This window comes from Mycosarcoma maydis, chromosome 20, assembly GCF_000328475.2.
Source record: "Mycosarcoma maydis chromosome 20, whole genome shotgun sequence".
In the NCBI taxonomy this organism is placed as follows: Eukaryota; Fungi; Basidiomycota; class Ustilaginomycetes; order Ustilaginales; genus Mycosarcoma; species Mycosarcoma maydis.
The window spans coordinates 431569-453859 of NC_026497.1; the positions used below are offsets into that span (position 1 = coordinate 431569).

Genomic DNA, 22291 nt, shown 5'->3' on the forward strand with positions numbered 1-22291 from the left:
CACACGCGCGGGTACAGCTTTTGTGCACAACGCAACCTGGATCGACGCTCTTCAGGGGGCAACGTAGAGTGCATGCCGGCCGAATCGATCCTCGTGTCTGCATCACTGCAGTGGCCGTCGTAATCGCACAGATCTTATGAGAAGGCGCTTTTCGCTTTTCGCTTTTCGCTTTTTTGTTGTGGTTGATATGCAAATGAGAAGATGGTATACTGGTACAAATGTGATGCTTTCGGGGATGGCGAAAAGGGAAGAAGGGCTGGGATGCAAGGCGCAAGAGCGTCGCTGGTGGATCGAACGAGGATCGAAAGCTTTCGGGGTGAAGCAGCGTCAGTTTGGTGATGACGGAGGATGTGATTTCTTGAGCGGATGCTCGATCTCGATCCAGCCGCCCTTTCTGGTCAATCGCACCTTGTGACCTATGGGCATGGGGTCGTCGGTGTTCGAGACGTCTTCGTCGGCGAGTGTTGCGCGCGCGCGCTTGTTGGCCGGACACGGGAGCATGGTCGATGCGCTCAACGAAACCGTCAGGATCGAAGCCGCAAACGTGGTGATGAAGAACGTGGATGTCGCAGCTCGACGTGTGCGCACCGACGGGTTGAGCGACGTGAGTGCACGCAGAGAGGACCACATCCTCGTCGAATGCGTTCGGCCAAGCAACGTTGCAAAGTTCAACAACCCGCTTCAGAGCACGTGTGCTTGCGATGCTTGCGATGCTTGCGGTGCGCAGTCGGTGCGAATCAACAGAATCGTGATAGTCGTATGCTCCACCTGCGGATGTGAGCAATTGGGTGAATGCGTACTATGCCACTCAGCGACTTGGCTGAATCACGAATGGCTCATCGATGCGGTAGATGATAGCAAGAATCGTGCATCACCATCGTCAAGTACGGATCTGTCTATGCTGACGTTTTGACTTGCTCGAGAACATGTCGCCAATCACGAATCGTGAATTCTTGAATTCCGACTGGCAAACAGTTACAAAGTGCTTCATGAATCCGCCCGAGCTTATTTGTCAGTCGCAAATTCACCATCCAACCCTCACGCGTGTCACTCGTCCGAGACACTCACGACTCCCTCCTTCTTCGTTTTTCCACATGTTACACCGTCACTTCCGATCTGTGCTTGACATCACGCAGTCGTGAGTCACGAGTCAGACACATTCGCGATTCACGATTCGCCGCGCCGCAGAACGACGTCACCTGTTCCTGGCTTAACCCTACAAGGCTTGAATCTCTGACTTCGGAGTTCCTCGTCCGGTTTAAGGTTAACGCAAGTGTGCCGCTTCCGCCGCTCTCGGCTGTCAAAATAGGCAAGCTTGGAGCCAAGCCTGCCAGACTCACGACTCGTGACTGCCACAGCCGAAATCTCGCCCTGTCCTGTCGCTCGTCGTCGGCCAACCGTTGTTGCGCCTGCATCTGAAATCATGAATTCGAGTTCACATCCCGGCTCGGCTCGGCCAGGCTCGGATGGAATTTTGTCAGCACCAAACAGTCGCCATGCAGGGTGATGCAGGGTGCACAAGATGACGGTGTCTGGCGCATATCCTTAGTTACCTTTCTAGGCCAGAACGAGCATCGGGATTTTCATTTTTTTGGACATCGGCATGTTCAGGTTGTCACTGAGGCTGAGTGAGAGAAGCAGGTGCATGCGCGGCGTTGAATCCGTTTGAAGATGCTGAGAACAATCACAAATCGTGAATGTCTGTCGTGTCTCGTGTGGATGAGTCAATGGCGTGGGGTAATGTGATGACATTCACGCTGGAGCACAGAGGTGGGCACGCTAACGATGGGCTGCAGCTGCCCACATTCAGCAGACAGTGTCGCGCTAGATGAAACGGCGGTAGCCCCTGCTTTCACAGCTAGACCGTACAGCCTTGCATTCACGATTGCCATGCCCCGCTACGGACAATCGTGAATGGTATAAGTATCACCCAGTATGCACCTTTTCGCAGCTCAAACGTCGTAAGTTGTCTCTCCGAACAACATGATGCCGACAACTTCACAATCGCTTGGCTGCGCACTGCTGCTCACGGCAACGCTGTCCACCGCTTTCCCCATCTACACGTTCAACCCCGACACCTTGCTTCTCGCGCGGTCCGACAACAGTACCTCTCTGGATCAATGTCTCTCCACCACGGGCGGCGAGTTGTCGTACAGCACTTCATCGAACTACACCGCGCTCTCGTCGTCGTACAATCCGCTGTTCGACTACAAGCCACTGGTCATCGTTGAGCCCGGCACGTCGGACCAAGTGGCGGCGATTGTCAAATGCGTCTCGGCCCAAAACGGGTCGCAGAAACTCACACCAAAGTCGGGCGGCCATTCATACACAGCTTACTCGCTCGGTGGACACGATGGTTCGGTAGTGATCGATCTGCGTCAACTGGACCATGTCTCGGTAGACCGTGACGCTAAGACGGCTTCGGTGGGCGCGGGTGTGCGCCTCGGCTCGCTGGCACAACAGATTTGGGATCAGGGTAACTTTGCGTTGCCTCACGGAACGTGCCCCTACGTCGGGGTGAGCGGGCATGCGCTCGGTGGGGGTTTTGGTTACGCAACCCGAGCTTGGGGCTTCCTGCTCGACCGAATTGTCGAGATGCAATTCGTCGACATCAACGGCACTCTTCGAAGCGTCACCCACAATTCCGAACACGATCTCTGGTGGGCACTTCGAGGTGCAGGTTCCAACAATTTCGGCATTGTGACCCAGTTCACATTTAGCCTCCAGGACGCTCCGACGCAGATCCAAAACTATGCTTACAGCTACAAGACGAACGAGGATTGCGCAAAGGCGATTGTGGCGTTGCAAGAGATGACCTTGTCTACAGACACGGCTTCGGGGTTCGAGCCAAACTTTGGCGGCGAGCTGTTGGTTGTTGGTGAACGAGGCAGTGATTCCAATGGCAATGCGTGCCAGTTGAGCGGTCAACACCTATTGGCGAGTAGGCAAGAGCACGATGCACTGATGCACAGTTTCCACAGCAAAGCGCGTATCGCTCCGGCGCAAACGTCGGTGAAAGAATTCACGTCGTGGATCGAGTCGCTCGAGTCGATCATGGGTTCGCTCGACGTTTCTTCACCCAACACGGATCACGAGCAGTTCTACGCGAAATCGCTCGTGCAACCATCCACATGCACGTACGATTACGAATCGGCGCTCGCGCTCGTCACAAAGCTCGACGCTTACGCTGGTCTGCAAGGCACAGGCAACTCGATCAGCTTTGACTTCCTAGGCCCACTCTCGTACCCAGCATCCCAATCCGGGACCGCCAGCTTCAATGCACACAACGCGAGCTTTGTCAACCAGTTCTACAGCTACGGCTTCCCAAGCAATCACCAACCAGACGCGCAGAATCAAGTATACAACGCTTTCGACGATCTCGTGCAGACCGCCAAAAACAGCAGTCCTGACGCCAAATGGGGCGCATACGTCAACTATGTCGATGCGAGACTACACGATTGGCCCGAACAGTACTACGGAAATGCACTGGCTAGGCTCAAGAACTTGAAGACAAAGTGGGATCCTAACGACGTGTTTTGGTTCCCGCAGGGATTGGCTAGTGCGTGAATCGGCGTCGCGGCTAAGCGTCACTCGCTGGTTAAATGCTAGTTTTTATCTCAATTTTGGTATAATGGCAGTACTCCTCGTGATCGTGAGCTTGGCCGTGTATGATTGTGAGGAAGCAAGACTTGAATTACGAGATGGTGTGAGCCTACAGTACATGGCGAGCAAGACGGAAAGCAATACTTTGTACGAGAACGGCCGGGGTGCCGAAGTGTTCGCTGAGAGCGTCAACATCGAGATGATTGAGCAAGGTTTGCATGCGAGGTGGACATGTTGTTGTTGAAGCCAAAACAGCATCACTGCCAGTCACACTCGGAGTCGCCCTTCAGAGACTGCAGCCACACGAGGTGCTACCTCTTGCTCGTCCTCCTGCTACCGTGTTTCTTGCCCATTTGGCAGCTTTGCCGCTCGCTTCGCTACCATTTCTCACCAGTTCTCGCTCTGCATGCTCTCGGGGTGATCGTGACATCTTTTGAAAGCACCCGTTGATCGCCGCTTTTCCACCATTCGTCCCAGTGTTGCCAGTGTTTTGCTCTTCCGTCCCTGGTGAGCTCGAAGCGTGGTGTTTTCGGCTTCTAGAACTGCAATACATGCTTGCGCTGCCTGGTATGTTTGCTCGACTATCTTTTTCAAATCCCGTGCATCACGCGAGTTAGGTTCCTGAGTGTCGACATTGAGCGTGGCGTCAAGAGCAGCACTGAAACCAGAATCTGAGCGTGGAATAGTGATCTCCTGCAATGGCATTCTAGAAGCTTCGGGGCATAAATCCTTGTCTGGGTCTGGGTTGACTGAGATACCCGAGTCGGACAAGGTCTTCCGCGCTGCTGACTGCGTTACAACTTTCTCGCGAGCCTGGGCATACAAGCTTCCAAACTGCACCTTGTCGATGGTGGCGCCAACGCTCTCTGCGGTGCTGCTGACCCAACGCCGATATGTTGATGTCAAGGGGCCAAAGATTGAGGCGTTAAGCGGCTGCAGTACATGCGTCGCGTGGCGTGGGAGCAGGAATGCGATGATGCGATGCGACCAAACAACATCACAAATGACTGGCTTGTGCGTGATCGGGGGCCATCGATGATGACCAGACGCCAGTGTGATGGCGTTGGCGGCCGTGTGTGAGGTTCCAAGATGTTTTACAGCCATTCGACAGCAAGCTCGCTATTGGTCCACCCGGAATTCGACTTTGACAAGTGCCAAGAAGCCGGGATGCCATTCATGCCACGCTGCTCACCAACAGCGTGGCGTTTTCCCTCTGTAATGATGATCGGTGGTAGTACCTGGCCGCCACTTCTACCTCACCGCCACTTCCAATGCTTTCAATGACAGTGGCCGACTCTCAGGTTCCTGGCTGCGCCCCAAACCGAGATGCTAGATCACCAGTAGGTACAAGACCCGCTCGCTAGCACCCAGACCAAACATCCAGCCGGTCTCGTCCATGTTGAACACGTTTGTTGACGCCACGCTGTACTCACGCATGATCCTCCTCTGTTGCTCCTTTGAGCCGTCCATTGTCGAGGCAGCGTGACCAATCAGAGCGAATTGTTTCGTGTCGCAGCAGAAACCGCTACAGCCAGTGCTCGCCAACATTCGTGATTGACAGGCGCTGACTGCTCAGATAAACCACGTGTTGCAGCGTTGGCGTATTGTCGAATCAGGGCTGGCGTCAGACGAACCCGCTGCAGGCACAACGCCGGATATGCTCAACAAGGGCGCTCTCGGCAGCCGGTGTAAGCGCCTGCATGCCTGTATGGCCGTCTGTTTTGGTACGACGTCCATTCATCCGGTGTCGCAGTGTCGCTTCCGGTATATTGATGGCCGCAGCTGCCTTTCGCAGTCTGTTATGTTGCCCATTGCCGAGCTCGGCGGCAGCTAGCTGCAGGCGAGCCTCCTATTCCTGGCGAGTAGCCGCCCTTGCCGATCTAGAAGCTACCGTTCGTTTTCAGAAGGGGTTGCGTGTCATCATGCGTCTTGAAAGTTGTCAAAAGTTGCCAAAAGCAGTTTACTTTGTGGTTCAGACTGCTGAGGTGGTAAATGCGGTGTCTTTGGCAAGATCCAGAATGCTGGTTGGTGGGACTAAACGAGCATGTGAGCTCAGCAACTCCATCAGGTTGATGGAACTCCTAATTCCGCAGATTTCGTCAGAAATACAGACTCGTCGGATATGCATACATTACGTTATGCGGGAGTCAAGAATCAAAGATACAGGCTGTAGATAGTAGGTCTAGTGGTGGGGCAATGTGCTGTACGGTCAAAACCGCCCCTGCTTAGTCATGATGTATGAGTGGGCAAGGGGGTCCGAACAACGTCTTGGCCGATAGGCCGTGCTGTCTGGTGTTGTTGTCTGACGCGAGAGGTCATGGTATGGTAGATGAGAGTGATGGAGTACGAAGGCTATGGGCTGAGCGACAGCGGTGTACCACGTACAGGAAAGCGTGCTCTCAGCTACGTAATCACCGCTATCGCAAACTTTGGCTCGTTTAGGGCCTGTTCGAAGGACGTCAGTCGCTGGTTCCGGGCCAGGTGACCCGCCTGGCGGAGGCGTGTGCGTTCTACGATGTGCGTGGCGTTACGAGCGGTAATTGACTCTGGCCAATCCGGCCAAGATCTGCAAGCCGGCTTTGGCACCATCGACGACTTTGACGCCGGTGCACCCGACCTCGTCGCACGCAAGCCTGACCAGAGACTCGAAGCCGGTCATACCTGCACAGCCTAGGACGATGACATCAGCGCCGTTGGCGGCCAACTGTCTGGCGCCCGCTTTGAGCTTGTGCTCGACGACATCGCGGTTGCCAGTCTGCAGCTCGACCACGCCGAGCCCTGTAGCATGTGTGCCGACGAACCGATCCGAATTACCACCCAACACCTTGCGCACGCCGCACTCGAGGTCGGACACCATACTCTGGGCTGTGGTGAGGATGCCGAACTTGTGCCCGACACAGAGCGAGTGGATCACAGCAGCTTCTAGCAGATGCATCGCTGGTTTGTCGGGCGCCTTTTCGCGGAGAATGCCAACCAGAGGATGGTCCGAAAAGCACGCCACTAGAAATGCCGATGCCGGATGCAAAGCAAGCGTCGACGACGGCGACGCCGCGACCAGCGCCTTGTACGTCTCGGCGGTCGAGATGATCATCTCGGCTGAATCTTGGATCGTCGCCGGACACGTGGGCGGTCCCGTGACAAATGTGGATGTGCAGCCCGCCGGTGTCTGCGCTGAGAGATTCGATGCCAGAGCAGCTGTGATCACCGACGAGCTGTTTGGATTCAAGATGTACAGCGATACCTCGGACGACGCCGACATGGCCTTATTCGATGCTGCCGACGCGGCTACAGGTGCCATGCTTGATTTCCGCTCCGTGTACGTGTCAGCGCGTTCCGTCATTGTGGTCGAAAGCCAAGCCTCGAACTGAGAGACCCAACCTCGTTGTTCGCGCTTGCATGCATCCGTGATTCACGATTTGTCGTTGCGACGCCGAGAAAACGTTATCTGCGCCCCAAACGCGCGATCTCGCCCGAGTCTCCTTCACGCTTGTCAGTGAGGAAAATGCCGCGTCCAAATAAGTTAACGTTGAGTTATTCAGATTCCAGATAAGCTGGCCAACCACGTGAACGTGGACATGTCCTTCTGCACACCATGACACCCTGCATAGCCGGCGTTCAACACAGCACGACTCTCACATGGCACGAAACTGGGCGACTGGCGCTGGAACCAGAGAATTTGCAGCAACGAGAGAGAGAATGTGTGACATGGTAGAGCCTTGCTTGCTACAAAAGGAATGTGACACAGTGGCGGATACCTTTTCGCCACGAAAAGCCTCGCCAACACCGAGACCGAGAGCAGATCTGCGAAGCACGTTCACTGGCCCCGAGGCAAGTAAGCTGCAGCACAAAGTGGGTGGCACGCTGTCAGGCTTTCACTGTTGTCGCTGCTGCTGTAGACGAGAATTCTGGGTAAACTTGATCGGATAGACACCTCCAGGTGCCGCGCTGGTCGAACCTCGGTCTTGGCGCTCATCGTGGATTTGATTCTTGAGCCTGTACAGCATCATCAGAGAGACAAGTGCGAAGATCGCCAGAGAGACATGTTGCTTGGACTGGCGCTTCTCCACCTCCACTGCGACACTTCGCTTAAATGTACGTTTGTCGTCAACTTCTTGCCGATGCGAGCGGTTGGTCGGCAGAGCAACCTCCGGATCGCGCCAGGACGGCGTTGTGTCAACCCTTGCGTTCTTTGCATCAGTGTTCCATGAAACGTGGTCGTGAGGATGTCGAGCAGCAGAATCAAGTCTGCGAGGAGCGTCGGGAGGTGACGATAAGGAGAACATGACTGAATCAAGCAGACCATCCCGCTTCGAGTCGATAACCAGTTGTCGAAGCACACGCATCACGATAGCGCCGGTCGCAACACCGGCTTCCACGCTGGCGCGTTCAGCAAGACGAGGCTGCTGTTTTCGATCGTGCCATTGGCTCCTTTTGTCCATCTCAATTTGGGTGTTGCGAGTCCCCTTGTCGGTTGGCTGGGTGGCTGCTATCTCCGGGTTTTCCTCTTCGCGCTTGCGCACCAAAGGACCAGGCGGACGACCGTTACTAGGATTTACAGCAGGCATCTCGGAGTCGTGGCCCTCTTGGTGCTTCATCGTCCAATACGCAATGCCACCAGCGGCTACGAAGAGTGTTGCTATCGCCGCTACGAAAGCCACGACATTCCTCGTCGCCAACAGATTGTCTCGGACTCGAGGATCCACCGTTTCTTCTCGAGCCACTGCCATTTCTACTCCATCCACCGGAAGTACGTTAGCCCGCTTCTTAAGCCGAAGTTCGCTCTTGAGCATGGGCTGAACATCACCTGATCCCGAGACCTCGTGACTCGATGTCCGCACAAGTGCTGCAAATCCCTCCATTTGCTGAATCGAAGAGCGTTTGCGAACAAGAGCCGCTTGACGAGCCGCTGTCAGCGGAGGAACGCCGTCGGACTTCTGATGTGGAGCATCGTATAGCGTCTGTATTTGCTGTGACTGCTGCGTTTGCTGTGACTGCAGCTGCTCGTGTCGCCACTCGTCTCGCAGACGCTGTCTCTCCTTCCAGTCTTTACGATCGTTCATCCATTCGTAGACGACAGCCGTCTCGATCATCTTAGCCACGAGTGCAACGGTGGCATAATCGGCGTACGTGCGGAATCTGTGTGCTCGAGCTTTTCTTTCCTCCGGAGTTAGTGGCGTTCGCAATGCGAGGCTCTTGAAATCGGCCATGGCGACTTTGGCGGTGTTGGCTATCCCGGAAATGGAGCGCTGCAAGAGCGGAGCGCGTGATGAAGCAGCATTGCCCTGCTTGACGGACACATCTCGAATTGGCAGATGTTCGAATCGAGGGCTGTTCTTGGACTGCTTTCGAGACTGTAGCCACTCGTGTGAATCCTTTTGCTTCTTTTCGACCCAACTGTACGCTGCTTGGGCCTTCTCGCTGGCTGCTTCATCTTCATCACCTGAAGACGAAAGGCTCCGCTTGGCAATGTCTGACCTTGACCGCTGTTCGGAAGTGACATGTTCTTGATGCTTGGAGTCCTTGCCGCTTGCTTTCTTCTCAAGCTGTTTGATGCGATGCGCTGCGACATTCTTCCCGATCACAAAACTAACTATGGGAGGCCCGACCGTGGCAAGACCCATGAAGGTGAACTTCAAGATCTGTGGCTGTCTAGGTGGTTCGTCATCATCGCCAAGGCGTTCCACAGGATGATCACGCCTCCTTTGGCGTATCCGTCGAATGATAACTTTGGCCTCTTCAATCATGTCTTCAGTACCAGGCAGGAAAAGACTGCGCTTTTCCGGGTTCAGTTGATGCCGCTGCTGCAACTGCGGAATAGCGTCCTCTACAAGGCTCCGTCGGCCCTGCTTTTGAGGAGGCGATGGGCCAGGAGCTTGATTCTTGTCGTAATGGTCATCTTTGATATCAGCATAGAGTAGGTAGAGAGCAGCGACGCCCGTTATGCCAAGTGCCATGCCGGCGATCGTCAAAGCAATCGCAGCTTCAGGACTCGCCCTTCGCGCTGCCTCCTCTACTGCGGCCGGTTCGGCGCCTTCGATAGGAACGACTCTGGCAGTTGGCGGTGGTTGGCGGTTTTCCGCATTAGCCATTGGCATCATCTGAACCATATGAAACATGCGCTTCGAAAGATGCTTCTTCACGGAGCGCTCGTCATTGGGTAAGCCTGTCAACCTTGAAAACGCTGCTTGTGCCTTCAAGAGATCGGATCGCCTGACAAGCTTGTTGACGGGAGACGGCACCTCAACATGCGGCGTATGGTTGTCGGTTTCCTGCTGATCGTGCATATCGCGATAGACTTTGACCGATATGATCGCAAGTGCAGCAGCTGTTACGGCAAACAGGGCGAGATTCTGCCTTCTCTTTAGCTCTTTCGCGAGCTCTTGAAAGCTTGCAAAGTTCAGTGGTGCTCTCGACGCTGGCAAACCCGGTAGCGCAGCAGCAGCAGGCTGTGCGACATGTGTCCCTGCTGCCAGCTCCAACGGTACCATGCGCTTGGAGATGGACTGATCTGACGAGGTCTCGTGCTCGTGTGCGCGACTCAAATCCGGATGCCATCCGTCGTGATGGTCAGTGTAGAGGATTCCAATTGTGCGCAAAACAATGACGGTCGCGACTGCTGAAAGTGCATTGGGACTATCGTGTTGGACTTGAAACGAGCGCTTGTCGAGGTCGACATGGATGGGCCGATTAGGAGCTCCAAGGGCAGGTGCAGGTGCAGCGGGCGCAGCAGGCGCGCGTTGCGGCTGAGCCTCAGTCGGCGTAGATCCGAGAGTTGGGTCGGTTGGAGGTTCGGCCTGGTGCTGAATTTTAATGCCAATGAGGAGCAGAGCAATTCCTGTGCTGAACAGGGCCGAGGCTCCGATCAGATACTTGATGATGAGTCGTTTCGTGTCTCCAGGAAGGTTTCTGACCACCCCTACCGAGTGGCGAGCAGCATCGACCGCCGAAGTTCTCTGCCAATACTCCATAGCTGTCCGGAAAGGGTTGAAGCGCTTCTCGAGTTGTCCGCGCTTTTTAGAGTGTACAGACGACTTACGGTCCTGCTGGACGTCGGTGTAATGCAAGCTTCGAGTTTCGAGGTGAACATTAGTACTGTACCGAGAGGCTTCTAGAGCCGCATTCTCGGAAGCGGCCTGCTGCGTCGCCTGAGACTGCTGAGCTTGTGATCTGGCCACATTGTTGTTGAGGTTTGCCGTAGTGTCGAGTTCTTGCTTGATGTTACGCGCCAGTAGCCATGACGCCGTAGCGCTTACAACTGCCGCGATGAGCATTTTGGACCGCTGATCCGGATCCTCCCATATGTGTTTAGGCTTTCCCGCTTGGACTCGCATAGAAGCTTGCGTAGCGTAGTCTGCCTCAAATTGAGCGGATTGATCGACATGACTGGATATCAGAGGAGGTCGCTCGTACGGTCTGGCTCTCAGCAAGTCGTGGTCGGCATCTCCAGAGTAACCGGCTTCATTGCCGCTGAACGTGAAAGGTCGTGGCACGGGTTGCACGATACGCTCGAACGTGTTCGCTCTTTCGAGTGGTCTGGGATGAGAAGACGGTTCTGCTTGTGACAACATGTTGGCTTCGGTCGCCTCGAATGCGTCCTTGCCAACTCTTGCGCGGTTTCCGAAGCGCGAAAACATGTCAGAGATAGCATCGGCGGCAGAAGCCAAGGCTTGGATTCTCTGTTTGATCATCGACGTTGCGATGTAGAAACAGCCCTGTTGTCAGATGGGTGTTGAGCTAGTCGGAAGATGCATATAGGGATCTACTTACTCGTTTTTTCTTGGGAGCACCTGTTCGAGCACCACGATCATGAGGCATCGAGCGTCTGCGATGTGCCTTTGTGCCCAGCTCGAGCTCAGTCATGGCGTCTCGCAGAGGCTGGCAAGCCACTACCGCAATCAGGAGATAGATGCTAGCAAATATCCAAAGTGCCTTCATCGTGAATGACAAGAGATGGTTGAGAGGTGACTATGATTAACGATTAGGCCCAATGGACTAGGACGTAGTAAGGACCTGCTTTCGCGAGTAGACCCAACGCGATGACGAACAGAAAGAGGGATGCAGAAAGACAATTCGACGTGTATTGAGGTACGGCTTGTCCCCTCAAGGCTTTAGGATCAACTTGATCGTACCAGCTTCACATTCAATGACTCAATCACTGGAGTGGCACTGCTGGCTTTCGAGGTGGAATCGCTGCCGAAAGAGCTATGAAACGTAGTGTGGGCATTGCAGGACTTCATCTCGATAAGCAAAGCCCACGATCGAAGGGGGTATTGCCATCACATTCCACACGACTCATTTGATCGCAGCCTGAAGCTCGCTATGTCTATGAATTGGCCTGTGCTTATCTATGCAAGTCGAAATGTCCCGAAAAGGGTGCTTTCCGCATACAACACCGCCGGACACCGTCCCGCGACTTTTACGGCCAACGTGTCTGGTGACCAAGCGACAGTCGATGTTGGTGACGCAACCTTGAACGGTGGGACATGATGTATACCATACCAGTAGAAAGGTATCTGCGGCTCAATGCAGGCTTCCAGTAACGGTGTGGGAAGTTGGTGGAAAGATCATTTGACGTTGATGACAAAGGCGACTCGATGGCGACTCGGCCACTTGACGCTTTCATCTCGGCACATGGCGCTATTCACGATCCACGATCCACGATTCACGACTCACGATTATACGCACTACGTTCGTGGTTACGTGTTCACGATGCGTGTTAATAAAATGCCGTTGTTTGTACGATCAAATCACACAAAGGTACGAATCGTGATTCGTGATTTGTGATTCCACGCTCACATGCGTGATGTTCGTGTTCGAAGACAAAAACGCACGGACGCGTTTGTGTTGTTCTCTTCGTGCTTGCTTCGCATCGGCTGTGCCGCGGTGACAAACGGGAAAAACGCTCACGCTCTTCCAAGTCACAGCACACCAGCTAACTTCGAGCAGACGCAGAGCAAAGCACAGCAAAGCAAAACCGAAGCTGTGCTCGTCGCTTTGATCATCGACATCTTTGTGCTGGCTGCCCTATTCCATCTGTCCTGTACACGCTGCTGCAAACATGTCGGTGTCACTACATAACCTGCTGCCGGGCAACCCAGCTACTACTCGTGCTCAATCCACCAAGCTCTCGGTGGATCCCAAGGGCGAAAAGCTGGTCTACTGCCAGAACCGCACCGTCTTTATCCGCTCCATCACCGATCCAAGCAAGCCAGCTGTTGCCTACTCGCAGCACACGCAGCCTACCACGGTAGCGCGGATTTCACCTACCGGCTTCTACTGTGCATCCGCCGACCAGGCGGGTAACGTGCGAGTGTGGGATCTTGTCGGCGACGAGCAGATTATCAAGAACGAGGTCAAGGTGATCGCTGGTCGCATCAACGACCTTGCCTGGGATGGCGAGTCGAAGCGCATCATTGCTGTAGGAGATGGTCGCGAGAGGTTTGGACATGCGTTTTCGTTTGACAGCGGGTCAAGCGTAGGTGAAGTGACCGGACATAGTAGGCAGATCAACGCCGTGGCGATTCGCAAGGATCGCCCTTTTCGTGCTGTCACTGCAGGAGACGACAACAACCTCGTCTTCTACCACGGCGCGCCGTACAAGTACAACAAAACCATCAATACGCACACGCGCTTCGTTCAAGACGTTGCCTACGCGCCCAACGGCGACCACTTTGTCTCGGTCGGATCCGACAGCAAAGTGTTTGTCTATGATGGCAAGACGGGCGACACACTGATCGAGCTTTCGGCCAAGGCTTCGGGTGGACACGTTGGAACCATCTTTGCCGTCGATTTTGCACCTGACAGCAAACAGATTGTCACCGCAGGTGCAGATGGCTTTGTCAAAGTATGGGACATCGCCACTGCACAGGTGGTAGCAACGCACGACTTGAACGGCCAGGGCAGTCAGAAGGTGGAAGACCAGCAGGTGGGCGTCGTATGGGCAGGCAGCCGCATCGTGTCGCTCAGCTTTGCGGGCACGCTCAGTGTGATTGAGCACGACGCAAGTGTCAACAGGCTGTACGGCGCATGTAAGAGCTTCGGTGTGCGGTCTCTAGATGTTGCAGAAGATGGAAAGACACTGATCGGAGGAAGCTACGATGGACGCGTGCTGTCGTGGTCACCCGACGGGGTTTGCAAACGCCTCGTCGGCGGCGAGAGCTTGACTGCCGCGGTGTTGGGCGTCCACTCGACGCGCGATGGTGTGTTTGTGGCAAGCATGGATGACTCGGTGCGCAAGATATCGGATGGTAAATACGTCGGAGGAGCCGTAGCCACGTCTAGTCAGCCCAAGGGGAGCGCTGCATCCACCAGCGGCGTCGTCGTCATCGCAGGTGCACAAGGGATCGACATTATCGAGAACGGCAACAAGACACACCACGCAACCACATACACGCCTTCTTCGGCCACTATCTCTGCCGATGCAGCGCTCGTCGCGGTTGGCGCCGAAGACGGTCAAGTGTACCTCTACACGCTTGCCTCTGGCTCACTCCAAGAGACGGCCACATTGACCAACAACCGATCCGCCGTCACTGCGCTTGCATTTGATACTCAGCTATCGCTCTTGGCAGCCGGAGAGTCGAGCGGCAAAATTCAGGTCTACGATCTCGCTACCAAGTCGCTCAAGATTGCGCACTGGGTATTTCACTCTGCGCGCATCAATGATTTATGCTTCTCGCCCGATGGCACGCACGCCGTGTCGGCGAGTCTCGACACGCATGTTTACGTGTGGAGCGTCAAGAAGCCTATGAAGAACATTGCCATCAAGAATGCGCATGCCAACGGCGCCCAGGCGGTGACGTGGCTGCGTGACGATGCGTTTGCCAGTGCCGGTGCGGATGCGGTGGTACGTACATGGAAGCTCAAGCGCCACGAGGGAGCTTGAGAGCTCACAGGCACCGTGCGGACGAATGTGGTTGCTCAAGCAACTCGATTGCACGGAAGCAAGTATCCCTCCTTCTCTACATGCATCACAGCGATCAACATGAATCCAGGCATACATCCACTGCTTTATGGACGCCAAAATGTTGCACGCGGTCCATGCAGCTTTCCAGGCGTCGTGTTGCGCATTGGTGGCGAGGTGGGCGGAGCGTGCATCGGTGCTGTCTTGCTTGCTGGTGTGGGTAAAGATGATGGGTTGAGGATCGGTGTTGGTTTCGTTGGACGCCGGAGGCGAGGAGCGAGGACGCTCTTGGGGGGTTTCACTTCGTTGATTCGAGTGCGTTCGGGGTGTCGGTGGCGATGCGCATTGAACGACGAGGAGCCGGATTGTTGGTGGGTTGTGTTTGATTTGCTGGGCGGCATGAAATGGATGTTTGCTCAACAATGGTGTCGCAGCCAGTGGTCGGATTCATGATTGTTGAACGTGGACGTACAGCCTTGAGCTGCTGGCTGAGAAGCATAAAGGGTGATGACGTTGACGTTGGTTTAGCTCCCACGAGACGCACTCACGAGACTTGTCGCGCTGGACGAGCCACGTGTTTCGCACCAAACACCCTAACGCTTGCATGAGCCGATTTGATCATCTCAGATTTGTCACTGCTGCTTGGATTCGGATTTGGCTTGTGCATCCCACTCTCAGCGTGCCGCCTTGCACTGTAGCCACTGTGTCCACACTGTGTCTGTGCAAAGCTGGAGTGAATTGTCAACACCTTGCACCGTCACTCACGACTCGTGGCCGCATGGTGGCGTGGAAAACGCGCGAACACGAGCATCTGTGTGCCGTAGCTGTGTTTGGATGTGCGGGTGCTGCGAAAACGTTGTGTTGTACATGCTCGCCAGATCGGACTGTTGAGCGTACAGCTGCGTTGATCTTGTCTTTGCATTCGTGATTGCATCTCAGCCAGCATGTCGAGCCGGTTTCGAAAGGAAGCACTTGCTGGTGGGCAGTACGAACAAGCGGGCGCTTTGCATCCTGCACGCTGCACGCTGCATGCTGCATGCTGCATGCTGCGCACGAGGGCAAGTCCGCAATCAACGAGTCCAGGCACTACGGTCAACGCGTACATCGCCCTCGACGAAGCGCAACGAGCTGAGCAACCACTGTATCTCCCAAGCCGCTTACCATCCCAACGTCAACAGCTGGTCGCGAAATCCTCAGGTGCATTACTGCGCCGCAGACACTCGGAAGAGGATAGCATCCATTCCTTGTGGCATGCACTTTTCGACAAAAGCTGCAAACGCGTCTTGGAACGGTTCGGCAGTGCGAGAAAGGCGTAAGGTTTATAGTATTGAAACTTACCCTTCCACCGTTGACGTGAGCACTAAATGCCAAGCGTGTTGCCAACCAGCGTGAATTCCAAACCTCGCAAGGGAACGACTGAGCTGCCGTCGTGTGGTCCATCAGTGGCTGCGTTCAAAAGTGTTCCACCGCCTTTCCTTGACGCAGACGCAGCAGCGAACCAAAGCTGGTGGGCCACTCGGATTCGTAATGGCTGACGAGCACGATTGCCATTCTTCGTCTCTCGTGCAAGTCGTTTTGCTTGTCCAGTGGAGTAGGCCCGATGGAAAAGTGCTCGGGAAAGTCAATGAACGCTCTCGTCCTCTGTACCTGCTTGGTATCCATCCCTTGAAACGGTTCGTCCAACACCAATACAGGAGGATTGCCCACCACAGCGCGCAGGAACAGGACCACCGCTTGACTTCCATGGCTCAACGACGAAAATGCAAGATCGGATATCGCCTGCACACCATCCGCGCTATCGGTCATGCAACCTCGCTGACGCGACTTGATCAAGTCGCCAAATAACGCCAACAACGACCAGACCCTCTGTTTTTGTTGGTCCGAGTACTTTCGTCGCGCAAACACATTCTCGAAACCAGATGCCACCACTTCGCCCACCGTCAAGCCACCGGCGCTCAACGGCTTGCGTGGGAATGCGTTGAACAGCTCGGGTGAGACGTGGCCCAATCGACGGTTGAGCAGCGCTCGTGCGTTAAGAGCGTGGTCGCGTGCGTGTGAGAAGAGCGACAAAGAAGAGGCCGAGAAGGAGAACGACTTTGGATGATCGCCAAGCAGAAGCGCGAGCAACGTTGTCTTGCCGGAACCGTTGTCTCCAGCCAGAATGAGGCGGAGCCCCGGGTAGAGAGAGAGGTTGATGGAATCGAGCACAAGTTTCGAGCCGTACTGAATCGAGACCGAGCAAAGCGAGACGAGCGGTGCCGAGCATGTGTCACCGACACCGATCGATGATTTAGAGTTGGAGAGGACAAGATGGTAGCCTCCTTGCGCTGGCGAGTTGTCGCTGTTTGCAGCAGAGTTGGTATCGTGAGGAAAAGCAGTATCACTTTTTCGCGGGCCAATCCAAGTGATTCGCCCCTCATCGTCCACTTTGAGGATATGTGTGACAAGCTCCGGTATGGAATCCTGCTCCCTCAGCACTAGCACGAGCCTCGGCCTCCTAGCCGCATGCAGTTGTGCAAACAGAACGCTCAATTTCTGTCTCGTCTCCAGATCGATGCCAGAAAAAGGCTCTTCCAGTACCACCAGCTCTGCGCCCGTGATCAAGCTGCTCAAAATCCTTGCGCGTCTTGTTTGACCGTTTGAGAGCGCGATTACAGGTCGATGCAGCAGCTCGTCCGTGATGAGCACCAGCGGCGCCATCTGTTTGATGACCTTGTCAGCTTGCTGCGCTTTTGACAGAGCAGCTTTTCGCTCACATTCGGATTTGTACTTGAACCGTCCTACTTGGCTCGACGCGTCTGGAGGGGCAAAGGGGTCAGGAACGAGTTTGGCAGCAGCCACGAGGCCAACAGGGCAGTCTAGGATATCCATCAGCCGCTCGTAGAGCGTCACACGATCTTGGTCGCGGATAGCACCGTAGCGGGCAGAGTAGTTGGTGAAGTCGGCAGAGGACGAGGTGGAGCCGATTTTGGTTGCGAATGAGACGTGCTTGATTGCCTTGACGGAGGAGCGTGGACTAGTATCGGGCTGTGATGCGTCTTGTAAGAACGGATGTACGGGCGGATGCTGCAAATTGTTTGGATGCTTGCGAGGGCGAAGGCGACCAGAGAGGATATCGATGAGTTCAGCACGAACAGCCCCGCCTTGTTCGGAGGCTGGTGCGATGATGGCCCAGCATTCATCGGCGCCCGCATCGTTGACGGTCCATTGCAGAGTTGATGGTGGGCTCGTTGAGGTGCTTGAGACTGTTGGGGAGGTCTGAGTTCTGAGAAGAGCATTGTCAAGCTTGAGGATCGGCGGTCGTGTCTGGGATGGAGCTGTCGATGAGAAACGAGAGGGGCTAACAGTCGGGGTGGTTGATGTGATTGAGCGTGGCAGCCAACGATTGGGCGGACGACCACCAACTCTGATATTCACAGATGCGGCCCTGGATATAGATGCCATCTTTACTGGCATTGCGATGGATGATGCTGCATTTGATCGCAGATGATCTGTGATGGTGGTGATACATGCAACGACAATTGAAAGGCAAGCAAGACAAAGCTGAGGATGCTCGATTCATTTCAGAAGATTGAGCTCACCTCGATCTGGCTTTTCGGCAATTTAATCGGCCTTGAATCGGTGTCCGAGTCATACTCACCGTGCGCGCGACTCGTAACTGTGGAGATTGGATTCGAACGCGAAAGGGCCAAGGCACGAGCCATAAGTCACGAGTCACGAGTCACGTGAAGATACGGGGTGTTTGGCTCAATGTCAGATCAACGATTTTACGATTTGATCTGCCAAGCCAGCAGCCACGGATCTGTTTGCTTTTCGAGACACAGCGTCTGCTGCCGGGAAAGGAGGGTCACCACCAAGCGTAGCTTTAAAGCGGCTCCCTCACATGCTGGCTCCCGTCTGGCATGTGCTTGATGAACACGAGGGAGCCGACACTCTCTGAAAGCGTGGTTTACGGTAGGCTATTCACGGATTGACCGGTCGAACTCGATAATCAGCCGCGCTGCGCTCAGCTGCAGACAGACGACGTATGCACAAGGTTGCATGGCAGCGAAACCCTGACCCGTTCTTGGCCTAACTTAGAGGGACTGTGCGCCCGTCCGAAGATGCATACGTTGCATGCAACTTCCGGAGCTTGTTACGGAGATTTTGCTTTTCATTTCCCGTTCACTCCCGAACGCGGTGCTTTCCCGGAAGGTGGTGGCAAGGTGTAGTTGCGCCTCGACAAGATGGACTGGCCCGTGCAGAGCCACGGATGGCATGTGATGAAGCGCCTGTGCGTGGCTGGACCAGAAGAATCGCCATGTAGAAGAATCTAGCATGCTTCAGGAACAAGCAAGAGTTATGACGTGGCCAAACGTGCGGAGAAAAATCAAGAAACGTCACGGGTCGGTGGTTGGCTGATTCGCTTAGGCTGAACACTGATGTCAGCGTAAAAGAGAGAGCTGCTGGCCAGGGAGGTATCGAAAAGCCATCGTGGAGCGAGCCATCTTCTGTACCGTACACGTCCATGTCCTCGACTTGAGAAGCGAGAATGGGGAAACTCTTTGGCGCGACTAGAGTCAATAACAATCACGAATCACGAATCACGAATCACGAATCACGAATCACGAATCACGAATCACGAATCACGAATCTTGTACGGTACTACTGTATATAACTAGTACAAAAATGTTTGTCATCGGAATCATCACGAATGTCTTGGCTTGCTGACGCCCTGTTGAATTAGCCACACAGCACAGCACATCGCATCGTATCGTACAGTATCGATTGCGGGTCGACAGATATCCGCAGCTGGTGAAAGCGGGCACTGAGATGTGATGCTGGAGAATTACGCCGTGCTTTGCTGAACTCACATAGAGCTTGCTTGCGATGCTGTGGTGACTGAATGTGCGATATCGGGAAATTGGTCAAGCGACCCAAGTCACAGTCACAGTTATGAGTGCTGGGCGTGTGAGAGAGCATAAAATTCACAAAAGAGAAACCCAGGCTGTAGCGAGGGTTTCAGTGGCGCCATGCAGCTGCAGGTGCAGCGGCTGTCGACCAAACTTTAGGTCAATCAACAAGCACAAGAGCGGACCGCGAAATGGGATCCCCTCTTGGAGAGCGCTTTCACGTTTTATCGCAGAGAAATCACGAAAATTCTGGCTCGCAGTGACTTCATAGCTCAGGCAGGATTCGTGATTCTTCTTGGTTCCAAACGAGGATCCCGAGAATTCAGTCAAAATCACTGTGAGTGGATTTGTGGAGAGCAACTCACGACTTACGGCGGGGATTCTTGATCCACAATTCGTACTCTTCTGGAGCAGCGGCAGCGGCTGTCACAGTCGCGAGTGTGGCTGTTGATGAATTTTTAAATTAGAAACCATAATCTCGAACAGCCAAACCGGAGAATACAGTCAAGAGCACAGTCGTGAGTATAGTAGTCAGAGTATCAGCCCGCTCTCACTCTGTGCTCTGTGACGACCGTAACTGCGCTCCGTGTCCACTCGTGTCAAGCCGCCCAGAATTTCGACCTGACTCAACTTCGTCTGGTATCGATTTGTGGAGAAAGGCGAAAGCGAAACAGCCGTAACCAACAGTACTGAGTGTGTCTGCATCGGCGCTTTGCCGTCATCGTCTCGTCCTCGGTTCAACTGCCTCTCCTCCTCCTCTTCGTCGTCTTTTGTTTCTTATAAAACAGAATAACCTCCGTTTCGAACCGGTCGATACCGTCTGTCTCTATACCACCACACCATCCACCATGTCGCTGCAAGATAAGGCGTCTGAATTCCTTGCCAGCCTCGCTGGTAAATCCATTCACTCCAAGCTCGGATTCAAGCTGCTCGCTTCCGACCCGGTTCTCGACACGTTCCGCAAGCTTGGCTACAAGGTGGTCGAGTACGATGTGCCTCCCTACCCGCTCTGGACTGCCGGCATCATCGCTGTGCGTATGCTCTCGTTCATCGTGGGTTCGGCTGCCGTTGCCTTCTTGCTCTATCACCAGGTTGCGGTCAAGTCGCAGGCGGGCAAGTGGTTTTCGATTCTCAGCCTGGTTGCTTCACTCCTCGCCTGGCCCATGCTTACCGGTCGATCGGGTGTGATGCTTCTCGACTTCTGGCGTCCTGCTCTCGGTTTTCGCTCCTGTTTGCTGGTGTGGGATATCTTCCACATCCGTACCGTCCAAGAGGTCAAATCGTGGTCATTTGCGCGCTTCTTTGCTCAGCTCTGGACCTTCCCAAAGGAGCTTGATGAGATCGCCGAACGTACTGCCGAGGAAGGCTACCAGAGAAACGCTAGGCTTGAAAACCTCAAGGGCATGCCCAAAGTTGCGGTTGAAGCGGTTGCAATGTTTGGTGCGCTCTACTTTATTCCTCCCTACGAACTCACCAGAAACATGAGCCAGCTTGCCTACCACTGCTACTGCGATGCGCTCGGTGTCTGCATTCTTATGGCTCTGGCCCTCTTCGGTGATGGTCTGCTCAAGTTGCTCGGTATCTTGATTGATGTCGAGATGGCCGACATGTTTGAGAACCCGCTTGGCACCACCAACATCCGTCTCTTTTGGAGCCACTGGAACCGCGCCATCGCTACCGTACTCCATCGTGTCGTCTTTGGCGGAGGAAAGACCAAGACGACACTGCGCAAAAAGAAGGCGGCGGCAGAGGCGCAGGCTGCCAAGAAGCAACGATTCTCGCACATGGACGGACTTTCCGAGACCGACGCCGGTCACACCTCGGGCGAAGAGGACCACTCGCACGCCAACGGTGATCGCAAACGCAACACGACGGGTCTCAAGCCGCTTTCATCGGTCAACGGTGACACGCAAGTGCGAAAGCGCAAGAACGCCAACGAGGTTACGTCTGCAGGTAAGCCGAACGGCAACGGAAACGCCATTGCTCGCGCCGGTGGTGCGCCTGCCAAAAAGTCGTCGTTCCTGCCCAAGGCTGCTGCAGCCATTGTCACTTTTGCCATGAGCGGTATCTTCCACGAGCACATCACCTACTTTACACTCGGATTCGCCAACGGTGAAAACTTTGTATTTTTCCTGCTCAACGGTTTCGCCACGGTAACTGCCACCTGGTTTAAGCGCACCTATCCGGAACTCAACGCCAAAATCCCCACCTGGTTATCGGTACTGATGCTGCACGCCTTTTTCCTGGCCGTCATCCCGCTGTTCTGCTCGCCCTTTATCAGATCGGGCTTCTTTGTTCAGCTCGAGGCGCTCAGGTACGAGCTCATGCCAATCAGGGATCGACCTCGCGGTAGCTTCGTCTACCTGTTCGGCCAATAGTTTCTCGCTATACATTCACGATTGGACGTGTTTCATGTGTTTCACGTGTTCCGACACCCGATCCTGCCTGCTGATCTCGTCACTGGTTTGGATCTCGAACAAGAAAACGTTACCTGGTTTCTCTTTGATTCTCCCATCTACCGTATTAAATATGATTTCTCTTGCGTTGCAAACATGCTGTCCACCGACAAGTGTGTGTCTGTGATGAGGTCTGATGGTCTGGGCGCTGAGGAGCACGAGAGCGGATGAAGGAGCGGATGCGGTAAAGTGACATCGGGGTTGATCGGGCCAAAGTCAACACGCACATGATACTTGCACGATGTAATTAATCACGAATCTGATGGAATTTTTGCATGTTGTTTTCTGAATTCTCGATTTTTCGAGCCACGCGCCTACGCAACTGGTGACTGAGGATTTCCCGTTTTGGTGTGTGGTCGGGATTGGAATTCACGATTTGCCCCGCATTTGGCGTTGGTTGCTAAGTTAAATTGGACAGAACTGAGGGGATCTGCAAAAGA

The 22291-nt window shown here is 54.5% G+C and overlaps 7 protein-coding genes across 7 annotated transcripts; 3 read left to right on the top strand and 4 right to left on the bottom strand.

The window, feature by feature from the left end:
- Nucleotides 1–327: 327 nt before the first annotated feature.
- On the bottom strand, nucleotides 328–630 carry UMAG_05944 (uncharacterized protein; the record flags this gene model as incomplete). The annotated part of the gene is made up of 1 exon (XM_011393975.1): nucleotides 328–630. The coding sequence occupies one exon, from the start codon at nucleotides 628–630 to the stop codon at nucleotides 328–330; it is 303 nt and encodes a 100-aa protein (XP_011392277.1).
- Nucleotides 631–1983: 1353 nt separating this feature from the next.
- Nucleotides 1984–3567, top strand: UMAG_10861 (uncharacterized protein; the record flags this gene model as incomplete). The annotated part of the gene is made up of 1 exon (XM_011393998.1): nucleotides 1984–3567. The coding sequence occupies one exon, from the start codon at nucleotides 1984–1986 to the stop codon at nucleotides 3565–3567; it is 1584 nt and encodes a 527-aa protein (XP_011392300.1).
- Nucleotides 3568–6130: 2563 nt separating this feature from the next.
- Nucleotides 6131–6901, bottom strand: UMAG_05947 (uncharacterized protein; the record flags this gene model as incomplete). The annotated part of the gene is made up of 1 exon (XM_011393976.1): nucleotides 6131–6901. The coding sequence occupies one exon, from the start codon at nucleotides 6899–6901 to the stop codon at nucleotides 6131–6133; it is 771 nt and encodes a 256-aa protein (XP_011392278.1).
- Nucleotides 6902–7475: 574 nt separating this feature from the next.
- On the bottom strand, nucleotides 7476–11538 carry UMAG_05948 (uncharacterized protein; the record flags this gene model as incomplete). The annotated part of the gene is made up of 2 exons (XM_011393977.1): nucleotides 7476–11315; nucleotides 11371–11538. The coding sequence occupies 2 exons, from the start codon at nucleotides 11536–11538 to the stop codon at nucleotides 7476–7478; spliced, it is 4008 nt and encodes a 1335-aa protein (XP_011392279.1).
- Nucleotides 11539–12661: 1123 nt separating this feature from the next.
- On the top strand, nucleotides 12662–14485 carry UMAG_05949 (putative actin interacting protein 1; the record flags this gene model as incomplete). Its single annotated transcript, XM_011393978.1, has 1 exon — nucleotides 12662–14485. One exon carries the CDS (start codon nucleotides 12662–12664, stop codon nucleotides 14483–14485), a length of 1824 nt encoding a protein of 607 aa, XP_011392280.1.
- A 1470-nt stretch (nucleotides 14486–15955) lies between these two features.
- UMAG_05951 (uncharacterized protein) lies at nucleotides 15956–17959 on the bottom strand (the record flags this gene model as incomplete). Its single annotated transcript, XM_011393979.1, has 1 exon — nucleotides 15956–17959. One exon carries the CDS (start codon nucleotides 17957–17959, stop codon nucleotides 15956–15958), a length of 2004 nt encoding a protein of 667 aa, XP_011392281.1.
- A 2284-nt stretch (nucleotides 17960–20243) lies between these two features.
- On the top strand, nucleotides 20244–21773 carry UMAG_05952 (uncharacterized protein; the record flags this gene model as incomplete). The annotated part of the gene is made up of 1 exon (XM_011393980.1): nucleotides 20244–21773. One exon carries the CDS (start codon nucleotides 20244–20246, stop codon nucleotides 21771–21773), a length of 1530 nt encoding a protein of 509 aa, XP_011392282.1.
- Nucleotides 21774–22291: the final 518 nt, after the last annotated feature.